The sequence below is a fragment of the Ochotona princeps genome, chromosome 17 (assembly GCF_030435755.1).
Source record: "Ochotona princeps isolate mOchPri1 chromosome 17, mOchPri1.hap1, whole genome shotgun sequence".
In the NCBI taxonomy this organism is placed as follows: domain Eukaryota; kingdom Metazoa; phylum Chordata; class Mammalia; order Lagomorpha; family Ochotonidae; genus Ochotona; species Ochotona princeps.
The window spans coordinates 13,540,459-13,561,415 of record NC_080848.1 but is presented as its reverse complement, the minus strand read 5'-3'; the positions used below and the strand labels follow the sequence as shown (position 1 = coordinate 13,561,415).

The 20,957-nt window shown below is 46.8% G+C and overlaps 1 protein-coding gene across 2 annotated transcripts in view; it reads right to left on the bottom strand.

Annotated features, from left to right (window-relative positions):
• The window catches only part of EFTUD2 (elongation factor Tu GTP binding domain containing 2), a 38,722-nt gene that overhangs the window by 16,063 nt on the left and 1,702 nt on the right, over positions 1–20,957 (bottom strand). The window contains exons 2-9 of one of the 2 annotated variants that reach the window (XM_058675342.1): positions 18,568–18,676; positions 10,643–10,808; positions 8,875–8,953; positions 6,334–6,409; positions 5,852–5,917; positions 5,069–5,104; positions 4,260–4,350; positions 3,604–3,686 (exon numbers count right to left, since the gene is read on the bottom strand). In XM_058675342.1, the coding sequence (XP_058531325.1) occupies positions 3,604–3,686; positions 4,260–4,350; positions 5,069–5,104; positions 5,852–5,917; positions 6,334–6,409; positions 8,875–8,953; positions 10,643–10,808; positions 18,568–18,672 (702 nt within the window). In that variant the 5' untranslated portion in view covers positions 18,673–18,676. The remainder of the gene's footprint in view (positions 1–3,603; positions 3,687–4,259; positions 4,351–5,068; positions 5,105–5,851; positions 5,918–6,333; positions 6,410–8,874; positions 8,954–10,642; positions 10,809–18,567; positions 18,677–20,957) is intronic. The other variant, XM_058675343.1, reaches the window with a different exon arrangement.

Sequence of the window (20,957 nt, the reverse complement as noted above, 5' to 3'; positions counted from 1 at the left end):
TCCTCTCTGTATTATCCACCTTTTTAATAAAAATAAATAAATCTTTACATAAAAAATAAAAAATAAATAAAAGGTAAAGTTCAATTAAAACAGAATATATTTACAGGCTCACAGCACATATACATATACAGATAGACAGATGGATAACAGTATTTATATCTATATCCATTAAACACATGGGGAAAATGGTAACTGTATGCTGGAAAAATCTGGTTGATCCACCGTAAGCAAGTGATCAAAGCTAACATAACCAGATATGGGACGAGGTAATGTTTGGATGTGAAGAACTAGTAAGAACAACTTTGCTTACGTAATATCCCTGCCAAGAATAACCTGACCCTAATCAGGCGAAATATCAGGGAAACCCGAAAGAGCAAAACGCTACAAAATAAACGCTCTGCATGCTTTAAAGGTGCCAATATCACAGGGGCCCATGTTGTGGCACAGTGAGCTAAGCTGCAAAGTTGACATCCTAGACACTAGCATCTCTTCTCAGTACTAGTCTGAGTCCTGACATTTCCAACTTCCTGGCAATGTGCCTGGAACGGAAGACGACCCAGGTACTGGCTCCTGTCACCCACTGGGAGACCGGGATGCAGCTCCTGGCCCGACTCCAGAGTGGTCCAGGCCTGGCTACTGACATCACTGGGGTGTGAACCAGCAGATTAAAGGTCTCTTTCTTTTTTTTTTTTTTAAAGATTTATTCATTTTATTACAGCCAGATATACACAGAGGAGGAGAGACAGAGAGGAAGATCTTCTGTTCGATGATTCACTCCCCAAGTGAGCTGCAACGGGCCGATGCGCGCCGATCCGAAGCGCGCCGATCCGAAGCCAGGAACCTGGAACCTCTTCCAGGTCTCCCACGCGGGTGCAGTGTCCCAAAGCTTTGGGCTGTCCTCAACTGCTTTCCCAGGCCACAAGCAGGGAGCTGGATGGGAAGTGGAGCTGCCGGGATTAGAACCGGCGCCCATATGGGATCCCGGGGCTTTCAAGGCGAGGACTTTAGCTGCTAGGCCACGCCGCCGGGCCTGTTTCTTAAGTTTTTTTTTAAAAAAAAAGATATATGAGGGTTTACATTGGTGACCCTGGGATGGCAATGGGTGGCCATTCCCCATCCCCGAGTACTGAGGTGGCAGGGAGTCTGGGTGCAGCTTCTCCCCTAATATACCCCTTCCCCTAGATACAGGAGGAAGGGGGGGATTTGGAAGCAACGGTCTCAGTCACCCTTCTCTCGTCCTCGACCCTTCTCACCCTGATTAACTCTGTAAACATCATAAATATGTTGGGGACAGGTGCCTGCATGGCAGCAGACAGGGTCTGGGGACCCACGTGCAAGCATGCATGGGCCCTGGGTAGGAAGGCAGGGCCCCAGGCTGGCATGGCACACTGTTGGAAGTCTGGGCTGGGGATCTGCACAGCACAGGAAAGCGGGTCTGGAGATGTGTGGAGGGAGGACTGCTAAGGGAGAATGTGACAGGTACCAACCTGTCTACTACACTTGCAGGTAAACGTTGGGGCTAAGACCCAGGAAGGGGGACAAGCCTAGCTGGGGAGCTGTGGGGGTTTACCTGCTGGATCATTACTCTCACTGGTGAGCCTGAGGGCTGGCACTAGAGGCAGACCAGGCTGGACAGGACTGTAAACCCAGCTGGCCTACATGTGAGCTGGTTTTAGGGGGAGAGCTAGGCCGGGCTAAATGCCTACCTACTGGCCCATGCATGGGCCAGAGCAAGTGAAGGCTGGTCAGGCTTTGCTGCAGCATCGGCTAGCAGGTGCTGAGACTAGAGGCAAATTTTGTCAGACTAGACCACAGAATTACTGGCAAAATGCAAGATCCAGCGCTGGGAGTAGGCCTAGTAGGGAGATTGTGGCCACTTCTCTGATGGGCTGCAGCTCCTGAGCATAAGAGCCAGGGCCAGAGGCAGCAGAGTTGGTTGGGCTGAGCGAGGTTCCAACATCCACTGATGTATGCAAGAGCCAAATGAAATGTGGGAGAGCCTGGCCCAGTGTGCTGCACACACCATCATATGCAGGAACTGGGGCTGGGGTGGCCCTGATGGTGGGTATTAGAGGTCATTCTGATTAGGTTGTAGTTCCTGCTGGTGTGTACGAAGGCCAAGTGTGTGTGGGCAGGGTTAGGCTGGTCCACAGCAACCACTGGTTTGAGATGGAGCCACTTGTATGAGATGGAGCTGGGGACAGAACTGATGAGGTGAGTACAGCACCACTGTGTGTGCATGCTGATGAGGGTAACGGACTGATGGATCCTGTAGGGGCTGGCTAACACAGGAATCAGGTTGGGGTAACTTCCGGTAAGGTCCTTCAGAGACCACCCCTGCAACTGGATCACTGGACTCAGAACTCCAACCACAGTGAAAATCATGGGATCACAGTGTGCATGTGTCAGAACTGGGTCTCCATGGCTGCTGAGCCTGTGCAGTAGAAGGCATGCCCGGATGCTCATGCAGGACCTGCAGAGGATGTTTAGTACCACGGGGGGCAGAACAAGTCGGACAGCTCTTCCAGTCAAACTTGGAGCATGAGTATTTGGGAGAGACTCTGGGTGGACTATGTCAACCAATGAACCTTGGAAGGAGTTCCTCAACCTCGGAGCAATGAAATCAACAGCATCTCAGGACTATAAAAGCCATTTAAGCAGCACCTTCAGAACACGCTCCACAGCAGGAACCTCACAATGACATCAGGCGGCCATGCCCCACTCCCAGGTGCTGATCCAGCTGGGCTGCTGGGAGCAGCCCTCCTCTCCCCATTTTCCACATAGAAAAGGAGATTGGAGGCACTTGTCTCATCCATTTTACCCCATTCCTTGAGCCTCCCTACTCTATCCCCACCTTAATCGATGGTTCCCATGGCATGCATCCCTCTCAGCTATGTGGACATCATAAAAAATAAAATGATTATGAAAAATAAATAAATCCTACAAAAGTAAAAATGCATATTTAATAGTGTTGTATCAATGTTAAATTTTCTGACTTCGGTAGCTATACTATAGTTGGGTAAGCGAATGGCTTGCTCTTGGAAACAACTGAATTACTTTTAAATGGCTCAAGGAGAAAATATACATGCACCTGTGTCTGTGTGTGTACATGTGTAGAGAATTACAAAGCAAATGCGAGTGATGTTCTTGCATTATTTATGTAACTTTTTACCAAGTCTGAAATTACTTCAAAATAGTCAATTAAAAAAAGACAACTCTGGCTCCCCCTGCTGGCTATCTCCCCAATGACAACAAAAGCAAGGTTAGCCAATCTATAAATTCAGAAATAAAAAGACATGCTGGCCTTTCAATGGCAACTCTCAGGAAAACTCATTAACATTTTAAATCCAATTATATGAATGTGCTCTCTCCTCTTTTTATTTACATTTATCATCTCATCTTTATGCTTCCTGAATGACAGTGGATCTGAATATTTTCAGCCTGACTGGGCAAGGGAGAAAGGAGACCAGTTCTGAGAATTAATTTTGAACTTAATTTGCTGCCCTAATATTAGAGCAAATCTAATGCCACAGACTACCCATTCCAATGTGCCCAGCTTGCTGAGCGCTCTGGGCCTGGGGATGGTGGCTTGGGGAAACTCACCCCCTCAGCAGCATCGATGAAAAGCACCACTCCATCCGAAATGCGCAAGCCGGCTGTGACTTCATCCGAGAAATTCACGTGTCCTGAGAAGAAAACAGAGCAAGTCACACCACGAATAAGCAGGATGAGACCTCAGGGGTGCCTCTGATCTGCTCCCCACACTGCCCTGCAGTGTATGCACAGATTTCTCTCCTTAAAATGACATGCTGGGGCTCTGCTGTTATACAAGAGGAAAAGCAGAAAGGTGGGCACAGTGAGTGCACACTCCGAGCTCAGCGCAGTCCAACTGGCAGCGAGCAGAGCCCATGGGGCAGGGGACAATCCAGGGGCCAACAGGCGAGCAAAGGCAGGCCTTTCTCAAGAAAGACAGCTCCTGGCAGGTGTCTGAGATGGATGCTGCAACAAAGGGCAAAGTGCAGATTCCCTAAAATTTACATCCACAGGAGAATATAGAGAGGAGAGAAACAGAAGGCCCGAGAGCACAGTGCCTGCCAACTATCTGATCAGAAGCAAAGACAAAAGTTAAAATGAAAATTATCTCATGAAGGTAAAAAGCATATCAAAACAAAGACTTATTACTCATTATGCCCTGGAAAGAGTGAGTGAAAACGCCACACGCGTCAAGGCTGCCGGAGTGAAGTCCAGCCCTGGCTCACCTGGGGTGTCCATGATATTGAAGAGGTAAGACTTTCCCTTGGTGTCTGGCAAGACCACTGTCACGGGAGTGCTCTTGATGCCAACACCTCTCTGAAAATCACAAACAAAGAGCTCAATACATCTTCGTTCTGCTCTTGGGGTTTGCCAGCTAGTCAATTATGCTGACATGTCTGAATGTGGCTACCTACCCTCCCCCTTTTTAGACTTATTTTATTATATTTGAAAAGCAGAATAACGTAAGACAGACCTTCCATCCATCCACTGGTTCACTTCCCAAATGGATATGACTGGGGCTGGGCCAGGCCAAAGCCAGGAGTCCAGAACTCCTTCAGGTCTCCCATTTGGGTAAACAGGAACCCAGTACTTGGGGCCATCTTCTGCTGCCTTCCCAGGCATATTACACCCAGGAGCTAGATCAGAAGTGGAGCTGCCAGTCATATGGGATGCAAGAATCGCAGGCTGCAGCTTTACCTACTACACACCAGCCAGGGACGATGCTATTTTAAAAATTACATGGTGCTCCTTTATAATTTACAGAATAAATCTAGACATCATTTCTTTAGTATCTGCACTTCTGAGGCAAATTAAACCTAGTCAAGGCCAAGAACCCCCTTCCTAACTCTACAGCTGACCTGTCCAGTTCTAACCCCAGGATGACTAGAAGAGGCAGGGAGATAAGAGGTGTTGAGGCAGGGCTGAGAGAGGGAGGCAGTGTGAGCCAAAGGGCTCCATTCCCTGACATTCCCCCTCAGAACCAATGCTGGTGAGTCTCACGTGGGCGACTGTCCAAGTTCCCAGGGCCACTTACCTCCTGCTCAGTGAAGAGGATGTCAGTATAGCACAGCTGAAAAAAAAAGAAAAAAAAAAAAAAAAAAAATAGTCATCACCTCCCAAATTCAGACTCCTCTCCCACACACAAACATCAGCCACTTCCCTCCCTCCATCGCTGCTCCAGGGTTTCTGTCTCAGGAGAAGAGACTAAAGCCAGCAGAGTGTCCCCAAGGTCCCTGCAGACAGTGAGCCAATGCCTTCCCAGCTGGCAAACGCTGGCTGTGAATCTGGGGGCCGGCGGGGGGCACTGAAGAGCAGGTCTGGCTAGAGATTGAATTCTACCAGATGCACTGCACAGGGACACATAGACCAGCCTTTAAGGAATCCCCTTGTCAAAACAGCCAGTCCGGCTGAGCCTGAACCTTTATTGCACTGAGACTTGCAGCCACATTCAGCTTCCTTCACAGGCATTTAAATTCACCATGCAAACAACAAGGTCCAACTGTATGGTATTTATAGAGAACACTAGTAATAGTGTGACAGGAATGGCTAGACAATAGAAGTTAGGATGTATCATAACAGAGAAGAATCCCTGGTGTAGAACAGATATGTGTGGCAAATACTTCAGGTTAATACTCTCGGTGTCCTGAGAAAACTGAAATGATTTCCTCATAGCCTATGAATAGAGATCACAATCATAAAAGCAGCACTCAGCCGGCATCATTACTTGTAAAGAGTGGGAAGGGTGAAGGAAGGGGAAGCAGACATTCACAAAGCCTAGCAGGGGTTCACCTGAAACCCCAACACAAGCGCTACTTACATCTTGGTCATAGCGCTTTCTGATTTCCGGATGTGTCTGCTCGATCAAACAATCAACAAAGCATGTCTGAAAAGGAAGAGTTGGTTAAGATTTGATACCACGGAGGGAAGTCACCGGGCCCTTCCCGAAGCTCACAAGATGCCATCTACTTTAGGGTGAGGAAAGAAGATGACAGCGAAGAGGCACACGGGACAGCAAAGGGTTAACACAAAAGCCACAGGATCATTTTCAAATGAAAGATGGGATCTTTCCTGGGCAGGCATCCCCCAGGAAATAAAAACCTTATTAGGGCCTCAAGAATAGGCCCTCCCCACGGCTTGGGAACAGCGGGTTTTTCACAGTCTAGTTTGATAGCAAGCACAGGGCACTCCCTGGAATACAGCTTTTCCGCCCTCAGGCCACCACCCCTGTGACTCTCAGGCCACAAACAGTGAGCAAGAACAAGGAAAGATGCTGCCTCAAGGAGCCCCCAGTTTTCTCACCTTGCCATGATGGAGATGGCCACAAAGGGTTACATTTCTGATGAGTTCCGAATTATCCATCAGATCTGCCAAGAAACTGAAAGGAGAAAGGAAAAGAGAAAGCGATTTGAATAGAAAGTTTTTAAATGGAGAACAGAGCAGAGGTGTTTCAGGGTGTCTGGGGCCATGAACAAATTTCACACCCAGCAGAGACTGCTTTGGAGGCAGACGTGGATAGCAGCACTACTCAGTTCTGCTTGGAGGCAGACGTGGATAGCAGCACTACTCAGTTCTGGCTCCAGAAGTGGGACAGATGTAGCCATAAGACAGCCTTCCGAATGAAAGATTGTGGGATTTCAACAGTAAAATAATGAGATTACAAAAAAAAAACCCACAAAAACAAAAACAAGAAAAACACACTAACTACCTGAACTAATTCCTGTATGAGTACATGAGCACTGGCTCTCTAACAATCTTCAGCTATGCTTGGATCCCACTGACGTCACAGGTGCCTGAAATCACCCAGGAGCCTCTCCGGCACGGGCCGTGGAGCCAGTCAGCAAGGCACTCGGAAACCCATCTCATCAGGATGCTGAGCTCAGAGGAATCCCATCCTCATCAAAGCCAGTCCCGCCTTTCACAATTACTAGCCATGTTACTCACGACAAGCAGCCTTCCAGCAACTCTAGCACTGCTCTCAAAGACTAGAGATTTCTGTTTAAGTTTCATTTATTTGAAAGGCAGAGTGACAGGAGAGAAACAGAGATAGACACAGATTCCACTTGTTGGCACATTCCTGTATAACTGAAACAGGCAAGGCTGAGCAAAGCTAAAGCCAGGGGCCAGGAAAGCAGCCGTTCTCACACGTGGATGGCAGAACCAGCCTGAGCCATCACCTGCTGCCTTCCAGGTACACATCAGTAGGAAGCTGGATCCAAAGCAGAGTGTGGTCTAGACCCAGGCACTCCGACAAGCATCCCAATCTGGGTGTTTTCTTTTTCTTCTTCTTCTTCTTTTTTTTTAAGATTTACTTATTTTTATTGGAAAGGCAGGTAAACAGAGAGAAGGAGAGACACAGAAAGATTTTCGTCCAGTGGTTCACTCCCCAAGTAGCCACAACAGCCAGAAATGAGCTGATCCAAAGCCAGGAGCCAGGAGCTTCTTCTGGGTTGCCCACGTGGGTACAGGGTCCCAAGGCCTTGGGCCTTCCTTAACTGCTTTCCCAGGCCACAAGCAGGGAGCTGGAAGGGAAGGAGGTGGCACACAAACCAGTGCCCATATGGGATCCTTGTATGTGTAATGTGAGGATTTAGCCACTGAGTTATTGTGCTGGGCCCCCAATCTGGGTTTTAAACACCATGCTATAGCTCTCTCTCCTGCAGATTAAAAAAAGAGAAATTGATAGAGAATGCAAAAGAATATAAAGCAAGTTCTGAGATCAACATATTTTAGAAACAACCAAGAGAGATATTTTTAGTCTCACAGTTAAGCTGCCCACGCTCTCCTGGAGTGCTAGGCAAGTTCTGGCGCCAGCTCCAGACTCCAGCTTCCGGGAGCTGCAGACTCTGCGAGCCAGTGGGAACAGCTCAACGACCTGGGGGGACCTGGTCTTGGTTTCCAAGGCCCTGGCTCAGGTCTGTCCAGCTGTTACAGGCATTTGGGATGTGATTTAGCAGAAGGGAGCATGTGTATACTCTGTCTCTCAAGTAACTTAAAAATAGCAATACCAACAAAAACAAACCTAAAAGTTAACCAAGAATCATTCTCATTAGGTAGAGCCACAAACATGTCCATGTGTAAAGGAGCTTACACATGTATTACATCAGTGAGGATGTTTTCAAAAATAGTTTGTAAGTGAACAGCTGTATGGTCTACACATATGGCCATACCTGCCTCAATTTCAAAACAAAGAGCTACCATATTCCCAAAATAATCAGCAGCCTGACAAGTCAGAAACAGGCTTTAGGGCCCAGTGTGATGGCTCATTAGGTAATCTTCCCTTTGCAGGCACTGGGATCCCATACTGGTGCATGTTTGTGTCCCGGCTGCTCTACTTCCCCTCTGCTCTTTGCTTGTGGCCTGGGAAAGCAACAGAGGATGACCCAAAGCCTTAGGACTCTGCACTGCGTGAGAGACCTCAAAGAAGCTCCTGGCTCCAAATTGGCTCAGTTCCAGCCACTGTGGCCATTTGGTGAATGTTGGAGAAAGATTCAGTGGATGGAAGATCTTTCTGTCTCTCCTCTCTATAAATTTGCCTTGCAAAAACAAAATGAAACAAACAAAAACAAACACCACAAAAACGGGAAAAACAGATTGTGGTGGTCCTAAAGTTAACCTTAATCTGCAGCTGAGTCTCAAAGCTGGAGGAAGTACAAATAACTTGGATCTGGAAAAAAGTTAGGGAGAAGTTAAGACTGAGCCTGTGAACCTCAGCAGCCATGTAAGCAGGAGAACCACAGGGAAAGATCTGTGCAGCCAATTCATTTCCTCAAGTCCCTTTCTGTGTCCACGAAAAGATGAGTCCACACTATTCCTGCAAAACGCCACAACCTTGCAACTTACTCCATTTCATACACCGTGACAGGTAACGTCTGCTCCATCAGAGTGAACTTCTTGGTCTTCACTGGCTTAATAATGGGCTCTAAGAGAAGAAGAGAAACAGAAGGCAATGACATGCAGCTAGGCAGACAAAAAATACTCCATTCCATTATAGTCCTATTCCATTATAGAGCTTTTAGAATGCATGACCCATGGCATCAACTTAGTCTATTGCCCAGGACCACCCTATGTTACAACAGTCCTGGGGATGCTGTCTGGCACAAGACAGTGAAGGGTCTTGACCCAGAGTCTGAACTTCTTTGTGAGAGGACAGGCAGAAAGAAGATAGGAGGGACACAGGCTGAGGTCAGTATCAGCTTGGAAGCTCTCCTTTTGGGGAAGCCATCTGATCTAGTCATTAAGAAACCACTTTGATGGAGCCAACGTTGTGGCATGGCAGATAAAGCCACCATCTGTAGCACCATTATCCTGTCTGGGCGCTGTTTCATGTCCCAGCTGCTCCACTTAAGACCCAACTCCCTGCTAATGTGCCTGTAAAAGCAAAAGACTGGGCCTATGGCGGTGGCCTAGCGGCTAATGTCCTTGCCTTGAATGTGCCGGGATTCCATATGGGTGCCAGTTCTAATCCTGGCAGCCCCACTTCTCATCTAGCTTCCTGTTTGTGGCCTGGGAAAATAGTCAAGGATGGCCCTTAACTTTGGGACCCTGCACCCACGTGGGAGACCCAGAAGAAGCTCCTAGCTCCTGGCTTTGGATCGGCCTAACTCTGGCCGTTGTGGTCACTTGGGGAGTAAATCATTGGACGGATGATCTTCCTCTGTTTCTCTGCTAATCTCTGTATATCTGACTTTGCAATAAAAATAAATAAACCTTAAAAAGAAAAAAGAGCAGTGGAAGAGGGCCCAACTTCTTGGGTCCCTCAGCTCCAGCAGTTGTAGCCATGTAGCAGTTGTAGCCAGATGAAAGATTTCTCTCTGTCTCTCCAACTCTGACTTCCAAATAAATAAATACACAAATCTAAAAAAAAAAAAAGCCATTATTTATTTTTATTGGGAAGACGGATAAGATTTACAGAGAGGAGACAGAAAAAGATCTTCCATCCACTGGTTCAAACCCAAAGTGGCCACAAGGGCTGTTGCTAAGCCAATCTGAAGTTAGGAGCTTCCTCCAGATTTCCCACACAGGTGCAGGGAGGGTCCCAAAGTCTTGGCCCATCCTCTAATGCTTCCTCAGGGATGGGAAGTGGAGCAGTCAGGATACGAACCAGCACCCATACGGGATCCCAGTATTTGCAAGGTGAGAATTTAGCCACTGAGCCATCACATGGGGCCGGAAGCCATGGTTTTTATGACCACAGCATACACTGAGTCTTGGCTCTACTCCTGTTTCAGCTTCCTGCTAAGGTAATGGTTCAAGAATTTGGGTCCCTGCCATAACTATGAAATGTTTTCTTTTCCAAGATTTATTTATTTATTTATTTGCAAGCCAGAACTACAGACAAGCAAAAGAGTGATCTCCTATCCACTGGTTCATTCCCTAAATGACACAATGGCTAGGGCTGTGCCAGAGCCAGGAGCTAAGAGCCAGCTGATTTGTTCAGATACTACACTACTTTCCCAGGCATATTAGCAGGAAGCTGGACTGAAAGTGAAGCAGTTAGGACTCAAATTAGCACCCTATGGGATGTTGACACTACAGGTGGTGATTTTACCTGTTACAGCACAATGTTAGCCCCTAGTTTTATTTCACAACGTGGCACCTTCTAACTTACCTGTGAGAGGCTGGGTATCTTCCTCCTGAACTATGGTCTCCACCTCTGGCCCATACACCTCCTCTGCTGTGGGGTAGTACTTCTTATCCTCATGTAGCACCACCTCCATCCCAGGGTGATCTTCATCATGGTCTCCTATGTCATCGTCGTCCTCATCATCATCCATCTGAAGGCAAGAGAGGAAGGATGAATGAGGCACACACTGAGAGACGGCCTAAGTCACAGGAGAGCCCTGACTCCTCACAGCGAGAGCCGAGAACTCACTGTGAGTTTTCCATCAACAAGGCAGGTCCCACTTCTGCAAGACTCTTCACAAAGAGAAGACCATGAGCCCAGCCTCTGACAGCTCTTGTGGTTCAAGACCATGGGCCACCAGTTACAAGTGTAACATGACTAGAGAAAACAAATGACTCCTCATAGTATATCCTCTTAAGGGTAAAAAGCACCATTTTTTTTGTTTGGTTTGGTTTGGTTTGGGTTTTTTGTTTTTAAAGATTTACTTATTTTTATTGAAAAGGTAGATTTACGGAGAAGGAGAGACAGAGAAAGATCTTCCATTAGCTGGCTCACTCTACGAGTGGCTGCAACGGCTGGAGCTGACCCCATCTGGAGCCAGGAACCAGGAGCTTCCTCCAGGTCTCGCACACAGGTGCAGGGTTCCAAGGCTTTGGATCTTCCTCAACTGCTTTCCCAGGCCACAGGCAGGGAGCTGGATGGGAAGTGGAGCAGGTGGGACACGAACTAGCACCCATATGGGATCCCCGCAATTATCTCTTCCTGAGAATCCTCAAACTTCACGACTCCATAATAAAACAAGCATCATTTGTTTCGCTTCCTTTTGTCTGTCACTAACTGGTCTTCCTCTAGATACTCCAGTTCTCTGCATTTTCTTTCAGCTGAACATTCAACACCACTGGCCCAAGTCCACATCTTCACTTCCCTCTTAGGTATGCTGTGATGGGTGCCCACCTGAGGCCCCAGACCCCCTTCCTGACCTCTCTTCACTGAAGCAAGGGGCTGAACATTTTGTTTTGATCACATCACCTGATTTGACTTATGAGGTTAAGTCTATGCTCCTGCTATGGACTAGGAGACAAGGGGGTCCTGACCCTGCCAGGAGTAGAGAGCAAGCAGCCACTGCAGTCCTCTGACAGCACTACCCAACTGTAGCCCATGACAATGAGTCATTAGAGGACTGTGCAAAACTAAGAAATGGCAACACTGAGGAGATGGACACACTAATGACTCAAATTTGATTGTCATACGTCATGTACACGTAGTGCATCTCTCCATAAATAAGTATAAATCACATATGTCAATTTAAAAAATTATCACGCTAATCTATTTTAGATTATTCTCATCACCCAAAAAGAAACTGTGCTCCCCCAAATCAAAGATGGACTCCCAATGAAGCTGTTGGAAATGTGTAGACAATGGGATGCTGGACTGACACGTCTGGACCAGCAATGTCGGGGCACATTTAAATAACAGACTGATGAATTATGACTCCTTATGAAGGACTATACTATTGTAGCAACATGGGGAAGATCTGTCGGGGGTGGGAGTTTGGGGAGGAATCCCAATCTATACGAAATGTACCATAAAATTCAAAAATTCAAAATAAAAATTTAACAAAAAAAAGAAAGAAAAGAAACTACACTCTTTAGCTATCACTCCCAATCCTACCCACCCCCAACCTGGACCATTCATCACTGTCCTTTCTGTCTCCACAGACACCTATGCACTGATTGTCACATACGAAGATACTTCTCTTGGGTCATCCCACCCAGGAATAATTCCTCCAAAAATTAAGCTATTTTCACTTAAATGATCCTGTCCCTCTTGCTTCCTGTGATAAATACCTCTGTGCCTTGCCTCCTTCAGTAAGCAACAGGTTCCTGGAGGGCAGAGGCACTGCCTGGGTGTTCCCTGCATCACGATTCCCCACATACGCCAAGTGTTCTACAAATACTCGATGGATGTATTTAACCACGCATTCAAGCTTATTAGGATCACCTCAAATCCAGATTTTGCAATCAATATATTAGCTTTATTCACTTGCAAATTTTGCAAGCCTCCATTCACTAGTAAAAAGGTTGAAAAGGACGGAACTAAGCTCTGACGCCCAGGGCATGTCACAGGAGCTCTGGAGTGAAACATTAATACTCTGAGCCACACTGTTCAACCAGCCATGACCTCCGCTATCTGGACAAGGACCTAGTCCACGTTCTCACAGCATGAGTTATGGTGGTGAATTTAGGAACAGGAATGAAATGAATGAAGATAGAGAGACTTTCCTATACTTACGGGCTGCATGAGAATGTGTGCATGAGTTACTGATATAATGAAAAATCTCTTTAAAAAGAAAAAACAGAAACAACAACCAAAAAAACTGTCTTATAAAATTTCAGGTATTGAAGATTTCTCTGCACACCCCTCCTAAAACTGTTCACCTAAACTGCTGACATATGTCTTGTTAGTTATAGAGTTAGACTACCTGAAAAACAGCCAGGTTCAGTAAAATCATGTTTCAATGCTATAAACTGCTAAATACTAAAATTAAAATGGACATGAGACAGCTGAATAGTAATCTATAGCCATTTTAAGGTGTATAGAACCCAGCTGTATATAAACTAACAATTGAAATGTCAATGTAGAAGTCACAAGATGTGGTTCAGAACTTGCACTCTTTTTTTCTCTTTTAACATATTGGTTACTCAATACCATGTCAACTAATTCCATAACGTTATAAATTGTTACTGATGTAATGTCGGGGCTTTTAATCGATTGGGATGATACTCTGCCAGCTCTACCTTCAGACCAGAGATGGTCTCCCCAAGAAACCGTTGAACTTATCTGGACAATAAGATGCTGGACTTTATGCTTGGTAGATGCTTGCAATGAAAGAATCTCAACTGAATTTGAACTGTGGTAATGCAACAAGGTGGAGGAATCCACCGGGGGGGGGGGGGAAGGGAGGGGAATCCCAGTGTCTATAAAACTGAGTCACATAATGCAATGTAATCAATAAAAAAAATACATACATATATATATATAATAAATAAAATTTCAAATGCTTTGCCTAAATCAAGATTTATCATATCCATAGTATGCTCCTGGCCTGTATCTCAGCCTGGTAATCCTAGCAAGAAATTATTTTTCTAAAACTCATGCTAGCTTCTTACGTATTAAACAGATATCAGTTTCAAAGTGTCTTCCACAATTTACCATGGATGCATATCACAGTTATAAATTTACATTTTCGGAAATGCAGCACCTTGCTGCACTGCAAAAATTGGAAATGAGATGCCTAATTCACTTCTAGGCACCACAGTCACTAGCCACAGCTGCTTTATCCTTTTACTTGAGAGAGTGACACAACTTCCATCTGCTGGTTCACTCCCCAAATGCCCACAAACGGCCAGGCAGAAGCCAGGAGCCAGGAACTCAATCCAGGTCTCCTACATGAGTGGCAGGAACCCAACTGAGCCATTGCCTGCTGCTTTGTAGGATGCACACTAGCAAGCATGACCTGGAGTCAGGATGGAAATGAAGCAACTCTGAACAGTATATGGTATCCTAGCCATGTTCTCAAAGCCTAGGTCAAAGGCCTGTCCTCCCAATTTGTTCGTTTTTAAGACTTACTTATTTTGAAAGTCAAAATTACAGGCACAGGTGTGGAAAGCTGGACACTGTTAACTCCCTAGGGGATGGGAAGCCCAGTAAGGCCCCAAGCTACCCAGCAGTATGCACTGGTGATTTGCAGGGTGGGTTTACAGGGGCTTTGGGGGATGGCGCAGGTTGGGGTAATTGGGGACCTGATGGTTCATGTCCAGGTGAGGAACGACTACTGAGGGACTTCCATAGACAAGGTCAATGTATCTGCAGGTAAGCGAGGGGGCTGAGATCAAATGGTTTGAAGCAGGGGACGGGAGGACCTTTAAAAGTCAGACCGAAGTACCAACATGCATGGGAGACCTGAGCTAGGGAAGTTAACATCGACAACCACCAGATACCACTCACTGGTGCACACTAAAGCTGAGGCTGGGTGCCTGAGGCGGGGTTAGGTCACAGTACCCACCAGTGAGAACTGGAACAGGGGATGGTCATGTTAGCTGGGCCCATGACACTAACTAGCGCGCAAAAGAATCAGGTCTGGGGGCAGAATCTGTAGGTGGGCATGTGGGCTCACTCCTATGGAACTGCAATCTTTACTAGCCTATGCAAGATCTGTGGCTGGAAACTGCCCTGGTTGGGAAGCTAAGGGGATGCCCCAGATAGGTTGGTGTTCCCCACTGGTGAGTGCAGGGGCCAGCATGGGGGCAGTGGTCTGGGCTGGACATGGCTGCAGTCTCCTTCAGTATGGGTGTGGACTGGGTTTGGGAAGCGCCAAACTGGGCCAGATTAAAGCAACCACTGGTACTCAGAGGGTGGGTGGGTGAAGAATGGGCTGGGTTAGGTCTTGGCATGTTAGAGTTGTGGCTGGGAGTATGGATCAAATGCGGCTGGACTGTAATTCCCAAGAGTAACAACCAGAATGGGTGTGGGCCAACTAGGCAACAATGGGCCAAGAACCCATCAGCATGCGCGAGATCTGCCAGTGGGAGGAGACTGATAGATGAGCTTGGAGAATTCCTTTGTCAGAATGCAGTCCCTGTAGGTGAATGCAAGAACCAAGGGAAGGAGCAGCCCAGATACTGGGAGGTTGGCTCATCCACTTTTCCCTAATTCTCAATCCTTCCCACCTTGATCAACTAGGTAAGCATTACCAAAAATTTTAAGTAAATAAAAAATCATAATAAAGTCAGAATTGCAGAGACAGAGGGATTTTCCATCTGCCAATTCCCTCCTCAGAAGACTACGACAGCCAGCGTTGAGCCACACTAAAGCCAGGAGCAAAGAGCCTTCCCCAGATCTGCCACACAGATAGAAAGGGAGGAACAACCAGGCCATCGTTCACTGCCTTTCCCAGGCCGTTAGCAGGGAGTTAGACGAAGTGCAGTAGCCAGGACATGAAGTAGATGCCAGTGCTACCGGCAGCAGCTTTATCTACTATGCTGGTGCCCCTCCCAATCTCCTGAAAGATGACAACAGTGGCTTCACTCGCAGTCTCCCTGCACATGCAGCCAGGATACAATCCATCTGAGCTGGAAACTTGACCCAAAGCTACAAGATACCTCCTTGAATCTCATTCAGACAACTTCAACTTTCTCTTTGCAGTATCTATTCTATTTTTTTTTCTAGCTTAAAGGATATTTTTCCTGATGATGAAAATAGATGGCAGTCAGGACTCTGTTCTGCTATTAATACCACACCGCCATTGCTAAGCTCTGCCAATCCACAGGCTAACCCATCAGTGGATCCATCTGTCATGTTCTGGGCAACATAAAACATACAAGTCAAGAGTGAGTGTTTAAGGGCTGGGAGTGGACCTGGCGGAGGAACTGTGGCCACTCCTCTGCAAAGCTGCAGCTACTGTTGGTGTGCATGAGAGCCAGGGTTGGGAGCAGGACAGTTGGTCAAGGCTGCAGTACCCATGGGTGTGCATGAGAGTCAGATGGGATGTGGCACAGACCTAGCTAGGCCAAGGTACATGCCAGCACATACAATAACCAGGGCTTGCGCGGGCCTGGAAGGGATTATTGGGGGTTGTACAGATGAGGCCAAAGCACCCACTGGTATGTGTGAAGACTGGACTTATGGTGGGCTGGGGTAGGTTAGGCTGCAACATCCATCAAGATGTATACGCAATGGATGGGGCTAGGGGCAGAACTGACCAAGCAGTTGCATCCGCTGTTATGTACACTGGCTGGTGCAGGTGACTGACCAATCTGACCCTGTACTGGCTGGCACACAAAAGGTCAAGTCTGAGGTCATCTCAGGCAAGGTTGCTTGGGGACCTCCCCAACTAGATTGCTGGACTCAAACCCAGGCCACGAGAAAAATCATAATATTTGTGGTCTGATCTTACAGAGATCTTAGAGAGACTGGGCCTCCTCAGCTGCTCATGTTTGTGCAGTGGACACCATCTTCATATGCACAGAGGGGACATGATGGCCAGCTCATCTAGGCCAGCAGGGATGTCTATTACCTCATCAGAGGACAGAAAGCAGAACAGGTTGAATGATTCTCCTGGCCAAGCTTTGCAACATGTTTTTGTTTGAAAGGCAGAGTTACAGCAGAAGAGACAGAAGTATCTTCCTTCCGCTGATTCATTCCCCACATGGCTGCAACAGCTAGAGCTAGACTACTCCAAAACCAGGAGCCAGAAGCTTTTTCTAGGTCTCCAATGTCAGTATGGGGGCCCAAGCTCTTGGGCTGTCCTCTGCTGCTTTGCCAGGCCATTAGCAGCAAGCTGGATCAGAAGTGGAGCAGCCGGGACATGAACCAGTGCCATATGGGATGCTGGTCCTGCAGGCAGATGCTTAGACTACTGCATCACATGCATTTTCAACAACTAGAACTTGTGGGGTGGTTGCTCGGTGTGGTGGCTGGGATGCCACTGTGTGGAGTGGGCATCGTGAGACAGCAGGTAAGCTACTTGTGATATCTGCAGCCTGTGTCAGAATCCCCAAGTTCAAGCCCTGGTTTCCTCTTCTATCCAGTTTCCTGCTAATGCTACCTTGGGAGGCAGCACTCCTCAGTTAAAAAAGGCCTTAAAGACAGGCCACCCATATTGGGGACCCAGAAGTTCCACGCTCCGTGCTTCAGTCTCAACAGTCCTGGCTATTTTCAGAGTGAACTAGCAGAGGAAAGATTTCTCTCTCTCTCTGGTTTTTCTTTTTTTAAAGAATGCTGCTTGAGGTCAGCATTAGAAAGCGGCCAGTTAAACTGCCAAACACCGATTGCCAGTTTGTGTCTCTACTGCTCCACTTTCGATTCACCTCCCTGCTAGAGCACCCAGGAAAGCAGTGACAGATGATTCAAGAGCTTGGGCCTCTGTACCCATCTGAGAGACCTGGATGTAGTTTCAGGCTCCTCTGCCCATCTAGGGACTGAACCAATGCATGAAAGATCTCCCTTCCCTTTTCCCCTCTGCAATAAATAAAAATTTAGAAGAAATTTTTTTAAAAAATGAAAGGATGCTGCTTGAGACACCTGAATCCCACATGGGAGCATCCAGGTTCAAGTCCTGGCTTTGCTTCTGCTTCTAGCTCCCTGCTAATGAGGACCAGGGAAGGCAGCAAGTGACAGCCCAAGACTCCAGCCCTGCCACCCACATGAGTGACTTGGACTGAGTCGCCAGCTCCTGGCTTTGGCCTGGCCCAGCCTTAGCTCTTAAGGGCATCTGGAGAGTGAATCAGTGGATGAATAATCTCGTTCTGTGTTCGACTTTGAGTAAGTGGGATATAAGCAAAACTTAACAACAAATCTGAGCCTAAAGAGATCTTGTGATGTAGCTGTACTGGGAAAAGTCAGTTACTTTTTCTAAGCTGGAATTACTCATGGTTGCCAACCATGAGTAAAAGAAAACATATTACCAAAAGAACTAGAACACAAAAGAAGCTAACATTAGAGAAGAACAGGGTAAAAAAGATTTGGAACACTGCAGTTAGTTTAAGAGAGAAGGGAAAGTTTTTGGCACAGCAGCTAGGACATCATTTGGTATTTCCCACACTCTTCATCAGAGTGCCTGGGGTTGAGTCCCAGTTGCAATTCCAATCCCAGCTTCCTGCCAATCAAACCCTGGGGGGCAGAAGATGATGACTAAATGACTGGGTCCCTACTGCTCACACGGGAGATCCACACTGGGCTGAGAGCTCATGGTTCCAGTTTGGCCTGCCCAGGCTGCTGCAGTGATTGGAAAAATGAGCCAACAGATGGAACAGCTTTTCAAAGAAACCATTAACTGTGTGTGTGTGTGTGTGTGTGTGTGTTTGAAGAAGCAGACAAAAGAAAAAAAGAAACCAATATATTTGTCTTACCTCATCAAGATCTTTGGTCTCTCTGCCCAATTCATCATCATCTTCATCAGAATCAAGCTCTGGTCCAATATAATTTCCAAACTCATCATACAAGTCAGTATCCATCCTGCTAAAAATCTAAAAAGAAGAGAAGTGTGAAGATTCTGGCAAGGTGATTAAGGGCTCCACAGCACGGTTCCAGGCTCCCAGCTGGCCAGACCCCTACATACATTTTCTCTCCAGTTACACTATCCCCTTAACGGTTCTCCTCAAAGTTCAGTACTTAACCCTCTTCTCAGGCCTATTACTTGTCACTTTTAAACAATGTTCCCTTCTCTTCTTCAATACTAAAAGAAACTTATAAAATATTACCAAAAAGCAGCAAAAGCAGCACAAGTAACTTTCTGTTGCTTAAATTACTGAAAGCAGGCTGCTGACACAGTACCCCAGCACCCTGTAACACTTAGTATAGCAGCTGGCAAACTGGCCTATGGCCAATCAGGTCCCTCAATCTGTTTTTAGAGCATGCTCAAATGAAAATGCTTTCCCTAGTCAGCTTGGAGTGGGTAAGCCTGCGTGCTGGGGCTCCGTAGGCCAGGCTGCAACACTGCTGCTGGCAGAGGATCGCCTACTGCTTCGGGCCTTGGCAAGCAGCACATCCTTTCATCTCTCAATGACTTCAGAAACGTCAGGATCTCCAACCCCAGGGAACTCAGGGCTGTGTGGTCTGGCCTTGGCACACACGTTGCATGATTAGACCACCTCTGTTGCCAACTCCTGTGTAAAGAAGCCAACAACATCTCAGGGTAATGATGAAGATGTGAGGGGACAGAGCCATTGGCACTGAGTGGAAGTTCTCTGGCCTGTGAGAGGCATCCATCAGATGACAGAAAGGAGATTCTGAGCCTGAGACAGGCAAGCCCTATACCCCTAGTCAGCAAGAAGCAACTACAGAACACGCAATGAATCTGTACCCTTTAGCAATCCTCAGATTAAGAGTCGGAAATCTCTGAGGAGGAAATGAAATGGGACTTTCATGTAGGGTCACGAACTGGAAGTCAATCTCCCCCTGCTATTTGTAAACCCCACCTGCCTATCGATCAATCAAATGACCTCTCCCCTAGGACATCCCTAGAGGACCTACAGTGACATCATGAAACCACGCCTCTTCCCAAGATCATATCAAGACTGGCAACATGGAGGGGTGATCTCTCTTCCCACAGACAATGAAAGGCAGACACATTTCCCTCTCTTCTACCTTTCCCCTCCTGACCCACTCCACCCCAAAATACCCCAGCAGTATCTGCGACTGCGCCTTTTAAATAAACTCAAAAGAAAAAAGTTTATTATACATTAATTCAGAGTTGAGTCACGCAAATTTCACGGGGACACAGCCATGCATGCTGATGCACACTGTATGTAGTTGTTGTTGCATTGTAACAGCAAAGCCGAGGAGCTGCGCAATGCCATTTTGTCCACAAAAGCTGAAACTATTATCAGGTCCTTAATGCGAAGTCTGCCAACCAACCACTGGCTCAGTGTGCATGACCCTCACAAACAGGGATGCCTCCTGTAACCAGAGTATAACCGTCAAAACTGGAACGACCACGATCCTGTACTACCTAATCCACACACCTCATTCAGGTTCTACTAATGCTTGCATGAGCGCGCTGTATAGCCACGGATCCAAGCCAGCTTTTGGTTGCCATGGTTTCCATCTCTGTCTATCCCAGGTCCTGTCTTTCCTTGCCTTTCGTGACTTAACACCTTCAACGCCTACAGGCAGGGATTCTGCAGACTGCTTCTTACCTGGATTCTGTCTGACACTTCCTCCTGAGTACACACATATCACAGAAATGATACTGTTTCTGAGTTTCCTATACGGTGGTGTGTGATTTCAATGTGATATTATTAACCTTTATTCTTGATTATGTTAATATATGTGAGATTTTCTGTTACAATGTTACTCATTTTTTGTTATGATTAACTAGTGCTTTATAGGTTTTATTTACTGCAATTATTGAAACGCAATCATTCAAGAGGCAGCCCTGGCAGTTAGGATGCTGGTTACACGCCTGGGTTCCACACATGCTTTTGGCTCTTCAGCCTGCACCCAATGCAGACCTTGCAAGGCAGTTACAGCTCAGGTAACTGGTTTCCTCTTTCCCACCTGGAGACCCGGATGTAGCTTCCAGCTCCCAGCTTGGCCTGTGCTAACGCCTGGCCACCACAGGCATTTGGGAAGTGAAAATACAGATGGAAGCTCTTTCTCTCCTCTATCAAATACCAAAAAGTTAACAATACATAAAAAAATAAAGCAGGATAGGGCAGACATCATGGAGCAGTGGGTTAAGCTATCATTTGCAACAAAATTTGGCCTCTGTTTCTAACCCAGATTCCTGTGAATGCAC